Source organism: Arachis ipaensis, chromosome B10, assembly GCF_059453495.1.
Source record: "Arachis ipaensis isolate K30076 ecotype BB chromosome B10, ASM5945349v1, whole genome shotgun sequence".
Classification (NCBI taxonomy): Eukaryota; Viridiplantae; Streptophyta; class Magnoliopsida; order Fabales; family Fabaceae; genus Arachis; species Arachis ipaensis.
The window spans coordinates 19,517,329-19,525,410 of record NC_142435.1 but is presented as its reverse complement, the minus strand read 5'-3'; the positions used below and the strand labels follow the sequence as shown (position 1 = coordinate 19,525,410).

Genomic DNA, 8,082 nt, shown 5'->3' with positions numbered 1-8,082 from the left:
ACTAATTGACTACATATTATTTCCTAGCAAATTAGTGACTATTTCATAATTTTAATTTTTCATTTCAAATAGCTTTGATTTAGCGACAACATTCCTACAAATTTGATTAAGGATTTTCAAAGATTAGCTATAAATTTGTTATAAAATGTGGCAGATTTGCGATCATATTAGTGGACAACTTGCGATGAGTTAGGTTCGGAAAAAATTTTCGCTAATTAGCGTCAACTAAGCATTTTATTTCGTCTATGAAGTTAGCTTGTATTTAGCGATGACTCTATCACAGTAGAGTTTGTCGCTAATTAGCGACTACTGTTTAGTCTATTTCTTCTATAGAATTAGCTTTTACTTTAGTGATGGATTTGTGACTATCTAATCGGTAGCTAAAAAACTTTTCGATGAATTAGCGACTGTTGTGTTTGCCTCACTGATTTGCGACTTGTAATTAGCGAGGAAAGCATTAGTTGCTAGGCGGTAGCTAATCTGTTACAAATTATATTTTGCGTCAGATTAGCGATGATTTTACGACTCTTTTTGTGGTAGCTAATCGGCCATATTCTTGTAGTGCATCCACCATCTCTTAATTGTTGAAGAAGTAACTTTGATGTAGAAACAATATGCATTGCATTAAGAATATCTTGAGATTGTTGTTGCAGTGCTTGGCAAAGAACATTAGTGATTCCCATAATCTCTTTCATCAAGTGCAAAGTGAAAACAAATTCAAATGACAATAATATTTTACTAACACCATAAGCCTCACCTCTTTGTGCATAAGTTGTCCCGTCTTCAATGATATTATTGAGAATAATGTTGGTAGTAGTAAACATTTTTACCAAACTGCAAATAGAATTAAAGTGAGAGCTCCATCGAGTATCCCCAGCTCTTTGTAAAGTGCTTATTTGATTCGCACCTTTGCCTGTTTCTAATTCATTTTGAGCAACCAAGTTTGCATTTTCAATTGCTTGAGCTTCTTGTAATTGATCATGTCTTTTTGAAGAAGCACTAACAATAGTGACAATAGAGTTTAATTGAGTAAAAAATTCATGAATTTGAAGTACCTCTCTTGAAGCTGCCACCAATGCTAATTGTAACCTATGAGCAAAACAATATACATAGTATGCTTGTGAAGAATTTTTAAGAAACAAAGCTTGCAAACCATTCCACTCACCCCGCATGTTGCTAGCACCATCATACCCTTGACCCCTAATATTTTCAACTTGGAGATTATAATGAGAAAGGACAGAAATCAATTCTTTCTTTAAAGTTGTTGCACAAGTATCAGTGACATGCACAAGATCAAAGAATCTCTCTTTAACAAAACCATCTAGAGTAACAAATCTCAAAACAATGGCCATTTGCTCCTTTTTAGATTCATCTCTAGCTTCATCAACAATAATACAAAATTTGGCATCTCCAATCTCTTCTCTAATTGAATTTCTCACCTTAGTAACAAGAATATGTAGAATTTCTTTTTGGACATCATTTGAAGTATACTTAGCATTTTTTGGAGCATTTTCCAAAACATTCTTTTTCACTCTTTCATTGTAAGATCCCAAAAATTTCAACATTTCCAAAAAGTTACCTCTGCTGCTTGAACTTTGGCTTTCATCATGTCTTCTGTATGCGTAACCTTGAAATGTCAACCATCTAATGCAATCTATAGATGCTCCTAGTCGAATTCGATTCTTTTCAATCTCTTCTGATGTTTGCTTATGAAGAAGTCTATCGATATGTTGTGATTGTTTTATTAAATCATCACATGATTTCAGCGCCTTATGATGAAATGAGTTGGGACCTTTGCTAATGTGATTCAAAAGAGCACATTCTTTTCCACTATTTACTTTCTTCCAATTCCTAAAACCATTCTCAATAAAAGCATTTGAACCCATATTGATTGAAGGTTCCTTAGCAAAAAGAAAGCATGGAAAACAATATATAGCATCATCTTCTATAGAATATTCTAACCAAGATGGGAACAATTTAAACCATGAAGCTTGAAAGCGACGATGACTTTTATCACCAGAAAATAGATAATTATCAAGAATTGGTTGATTTGGCCCAACTTTAATATAAGCCCGACGGATTTCATCTCTTTTATTTGGAGGAAACTTCCAAATCATTGGTCGCATTCCAGGATCTCTTTCCAAACGAAAAACATCCAGTTGATTTGGAAGAAGTCGTGGATGTTTTGAGCTATTCAATGGAGAACTTGAAGTAATGAAATTTGATGACCCCTCAAGTATTGGAGTAGTAATAGTAGAAGCATCTTCATTCTCTTGATCTTTTCTTTTAAAAAATATATCAATGGTTTTGAACTTACTCATAATTCAAATGGCCAAATAAGTTCCTATAATTAAAAATATATTTAGCAAAAAGTGTAAATTACAGTCTAAATCTTTATAAAATATAAAAATTATATTTCAATTCAAAATAAGATATTAAAATTCAGAACAATAATACTAACATCCTAGTATAAATAATATAAAATTGTAATTAAATAGTTAACTAATAAAAAAACTAAATATACAAACTAACATATAATAACATAAACTTAATTAATAAATAATAATAAATTAAGTAAATAACTCAATATATAAAAAACATAAAAAAATTAGACAAGACTGACAGAAAAATAATAAAAAATATAAAAGAAAATTACAATGCTAGATTAAATACAATTCATTTGTTCTATTTTTGTATGACTATGTCTCTTTATTATTAGTTGATTTAGTTCAATAATTTTCTTAAAATAAAAAAGAATAAAAATAGAACCTCTTTTGAGAAAGAGGAGTGAAGAATCACTTGTTGAACTACTATCTTTTTTTTAATCTGTAAAAAAACAAAAAAAAAAAACAAGAGTCAAAGAGGTAAAAGATAAGAAGATTAAAAAGATAAAGAAGAAGAAGAAGAATAGGAAAAATTGTTACCTGAAATTTTAGAAAGTGAAGGCGCCAAGGCGGGAAGGGGGAGACTGGTTGTATGAACAAAATGGGAGGATTGAGGAGATGTTGGGAAATAAAAAAAGGGGATGGGGAATGGGCTATTGGGCTGGATTTTTTGTATGAATTAAAAGGGGGGCTGGGAAAGTTATGGAACAAAAAAGAAGGGGGGCTGGGAAAGTTATGGAACAAAAAGAGAGGGGGGCTGATAAATAAAAAAAAGGAGGGATTAGACTAATATTTTTTAAGAGAAATTCTTCACATACAAGCATTTTTTATACAAGTCTTTACAAGTCATTATATTAACGCGCTTGAACCGTTACTGCACGTTCTTATTCCTCTTCCTCTTCTTCTTCTTTTCTTTCGTTTCTTGCTTTCTATTTCTCCTTCTTCAACCATTACTGCACAATTTCACTGCACCTTCTTCTTCTTCTTGCTGCACATTCTTCTTCCTCTTCCTCTTCCTCTTCTTCTCCTTCTTCATTTACGTGCTTTTCTCTCTGTTTTCTTTCTTTGTTATTCTCGATTTCCATTATTTTTTGATATCAAGCTCTGAAATCGTTTTTGAAGAAGAAGAAGCAGCAGAAGATGAGGAGGAGAAAGAGAAAGAGTTCTGAATTATGCATAAGATGTACTTCAACGAATTTTTGGTGTATTTCTTAAATCCTTTGGGTGTAGTTTTGTAATCTTTTGGGTGTATTTCTGTAATCCTTTGGGTGTATTTCTATAATCGTTGTACTTCAACGAATTTTGGGTGTATTTCTTAAATCCTTTGGGTGTATTTTTGTAATCCTTTGGGTGTATTTCTATAATCGTTTGGGTAAATTTCTGTAACCGTTTGGGTGTATTTCTGTAACCTTTTGGGTGTATTTCTGTAATCGTTTGGGTGTATTTCTGTAATCGTTTGGTGTATTTTTGAAGTTCCATTATCTTCAAAACGATTTCAAAACTTGATTTCAGAAACCATGAAAATCGAAAAAAACGAAGCAAGAATACCAGTAATAAACGCAAGTAAAACAACTAATAAAAAGGCAAAGAGAATAACGAAGAAATACATGGAGGAAGAGGAAGAGAAAGAGGAATATGAAGAAGAAGAAGAGTCGTTCATAATACACAGTGAGTGTAGCGCTTTGGAAACTGAATAACGCATTAAAAGACCCATATGTGTAGTAACTTGTAAAACGTGTAAGTCAAAAAGACTTGTATGTGTAGCAGGCCTCTTTTTTTAAATAAAAATTAAAATTTGGGGGGGGGGGCATTGCCCCCCTTTAGTTGTATGTACCTGCGCCCCTGTCCCATCCCCTTCTTCCTGCCCTTCCTCCTACCCCTTTCTTCGGAACCCCCCTCCCAACCACAACCCCAATTTTTCTTCTCTCTCTTTCTGCCACTGTACCATCTCTACCCCCGCTTCCTTCTCCACCCTCTTCTCCCTCTCCATCACCAACCTCAACCCTTCCTCCATTGATGTTGGCCTCACCTTCCTCATCTCCCACGACGACTACTTTCTCGATGATCCTGACCTCTCCTTAACCATCAACGACAACCATGTCGGCATCGACCTCAACGGCATCATTTCAGCTCTGGCCACCGCCATCACATCATTCTCCATCACTGTCGTTCCTATCCTCAGCCACAGCTGCGACAGCGCCAGCAGCAATAGCTTCTCGCACCATCGTTCCTCCTCTTTCCCTCAACCATGACGGCGACAGACAGCAGCAATACCACCCCTCTTCTCTGAGTTCCCATCTTCCCTCTTCTCTCTTTTTTGTATTCTTCTCTCTTGAATTTTCTGTGTTGAATTTGAATTGGTGTTATTGTTATTGATGGATTTTTTAATCTAAATATATTGTTGTTGTTGATTCTGTGTTAGCTTTGCTTGGATTTTTTAAAATTAAAAAAAATAGTTATTGCTGTTGAAGATTTGGGTGGAATCTGAATATATTGTTGTTGATGCTGCATTATTTTGTGTTAGTTTTGTTTGATTTTTTTTAAATTAAAAAAAAGTTATTGCTGTTGAATATTTGGGTGGAATCTGAATATATTATTGTTGATGCTGCGTTAAATTTGTTTAATTTTTGAAATTAAAAAAAATAATTGTTGTTGTTGAAGATTTGGATGGAGAGAATGGAGCAGGGATGAGGGAGGAGCCGAGGAGGTAAATAGAGGAGAGTAAAAGGAAGAGATGATGTTAAAGGGTAATTTAGTCCAAAAATTTGAAAAATGATGATTTTAAAATGTTCTCTAACGTTGAGGATGATTTTAATAAAAAAAAAGTCAAGAATAATTTTGATTTTCACCTAAAACGTTAAGAACGAAAAAAGTACTTAACCCTTAATTGAATACTTCCAAACCAATTTATACTTTTATGTCAATTTGCATTAAACTTCCAATATCTCTTTTATCTCAAATTGTTACACCGTTGTTTAGTCTTTGTAGCATATTATTATCTAGACTTTATAATTTACAATTTATGCTTTAGAGTTTGCTTCAACACTTTCAAACCAACTAATACTTTTATATCAATTGCATTTAACTTTCCATGTCACTTTTATTTCAGATGAACTAATATTTTTTTCAATTCTCTAGTGTACACCCGAACAACAAACCCTCAATTAAAATTATAATCTCACCTATTAACATTCGAAACAATAATGAACCTTCTCAAAAATATCATACAAACTCTAATTGAAGAAATTTGTGCAAGATCAATTCTTCATTGTCAGATGATAGAACTGTTGTTATTTCTTGAAGTTTTTTTTTTTTGTCAACGGCGTTCATTCCTCTTATTCATCACAACATGGATTAACGATTTTTTTTTTGATATTATAACGGGACTAAAGCGCCTAGAAAAGAGAAAGCTAACAACAAGGGAATGAAAGCAAATATGCCTAGCCCAGCCAATAATGGGTCTATTACTTATTTTTCGTATGACCAAACATGTTCCTCATTTAGCAAGCTAGGAAAGACCTGGTAATTGACCCAAATCCCACTTTGGGAACCAACCATCAACTTATCAAAAAAAAAAAAATACGCAGTTGATGAGCGGATATTTTATACGCTTTTTGGCATCATTTTCATATAGTTTTCATTATGTTTTGTTTAACTTTTATTAAGTTTTCATAGGTTTTAGTGCAAAATTCACATTTTTTAATTTTACTTTAAGTTTGTGTATTTTATGGTGATTTCGGGTATTTTTTGGCTGAAATTGAGGAGCTTAAGCAGAAGTTTGATTCAGAAGCAGAGAAAGGACTGCAGATGCTATCAGGATCTGACCTCCGTACACTCGAAGGAGCTTTTCTAGCGCTACAGAAGCCCAAATGGTGCGCTCTCAACGGCTATGAAAAGCTAACATCTATGATTTTCCAGAAATATATAATAGTTTATACTTTGCTTTGGAAATGAAGGCCTAAAACTGGCATTCAACGCCAGCCACCAGCCCTATTCCTGACGTCCAGCACCCACAGGGGAGCAGCTGGCGTCCAACGCCCAAAAGGGAGCCCATGGGTGGCATTCAACGCCCCTAAGGGATCCTAGCACGTGGAGATACCCTTAGCTCAGCCCAAAAACTCACCAAGTGGGCCCCATAAGTGGATTTTTGCACTACAAGACTAGTTTCTCTAATTTCTGTAATTCTTAGTTAGCAGATTAGTATATATAGGAGAAGATCACCTATGTTTAGGATCTTCTATCCCGATCTTTGCCTATTCAAACCTTTCATTATTATTTTCTATACAGTATGAGTCACTAACCTCCTGAGGTTAAGGTTAGGAGCTCTACTGAGTTTCATGGATCAATAATATTACTATTCTAATTCAATACGTCTGATTTTATTCTCTTATGCAACCTCGTTCTTCATCTTATGAATTGAGGATGACCCGTGACAATCACCCTTGTTCTACACGGGTTCCGTGTGATTCCTGACCCGGATAGCGTTGAACTAAAAGCTAGGAATTGCATTGCGGATTCCAATAGAGCATCTAAGCAACTCTGGATATGTGACATGAAATCCCGTTGAATATGGGTGCGTGAGGTCTCTGTGGCATTAAGGCTAGAGTTAAAGAAGCAACACTTTTTGATCCAAAAGATCTGCCTTGTCTGTGGCACCTTGAGTAGGATCGTGAAGGGAAGTGGATTGCTTAGAGCTTCATCTTCTGCTACAATGAGAAACCTAGAGGTGGTTTGATGAGAGGACATGAGTCATCTCAACGTGGTGGATTGCTGCAGTAAAGGAGGTTAACTTGATGAGAGGACATGAGTTAATCACTTACGGCTGCCATTGAAGGAATCAGAAGGTTATTTAAGAAGACAGTAAGAAAAGTTAATCCGGAAAAGCAAAGCATCTCCGAAACCTCAACCGTTCTATCACCATTGAATTCTCATCTATTTAGTAATGTTCTATTTATCTGTTTTATATGCTTTTCGTGACAAACTATATTTTCTATCCGCCTAACTAAGATCTGCAAGGTGTCCACTACTTGCTCAAACTAACTATCTCCGTGGGATTGACCCTCACTTACGTGAGGTATTACTTGGATGACTCGGTATACTTGCCAGTCTATCTGTGCGAATTCTGCGGAGCCAGTTTCGTGCACCAGCAGCCCATTATCTTAATTACCATTAGTAAGAACTTACACACACATAATCAACCCATGTCAGAAAATCGACCTTCACTCTATCCACTGCTGCACTTCAAAAGTTATCTGCACATGGACCATAATTCACAACATGAGTCACACTTCACAAATTGCCACCTAATTTCAGTACGTGCCAGAAAAAGAAAGAGTGGCATCACATTTTCAGACTAATTTTTTTATATGAAAAAATATTTGTATTTTTTTTTCTTAAAAATGAGATTATTTAATATAATTATAGGTGGATAAATTTTACATATAGAGAATCAACACATAGGGTGTGTATTCGATACGTGTCATCATTCTGGCCAACACATAAAATATGGGGTAAAACACAATTAAACCAAACCTAACTCAATATTACACAATTCACCCAAATGAAAAAACATTACATGGATCTCCCCAATCATCTCTCTATGTAGATCAAATGAGTCAAACTAGATTTAGCTATTCTCTATTTAAATCAAAATACAATGGTTTGATTTACGCATGCATTCATCCTATCCTACTAAATC

The 8,082-nt window shown here is 34.7% G+C and overlaps 1 protein-coding gene across 1 annotated transcript; it reads right to left on the bottom strand.

The window, feature by feature from the left end:
* Window positions 1-464: 464 nt before the first annotated feature.
* Window positions 465-2,321, bottom strand: LOC110268367 (uncharacterized). Its single transcript, XM_021114477.2, has one exon. It carries the CDS (start codon window positions 2,319-2,321, stop codon window positions 465-467), a length of 1,857 nt encoding a protein of 618 aa, XP_020970136.2.
* Window positions 2,322-8,082: the final 5,761 nt, after the last annotated feature.

Coding starts and splice junctions, on each gene's coding strand:
- LOC110268367 (XM_021114477.2), bottom strand. CDS start 2,321: ATGAGTAAGTTCAAAACCATTGATATATTTTTTAAAAGAAAAGATCAA.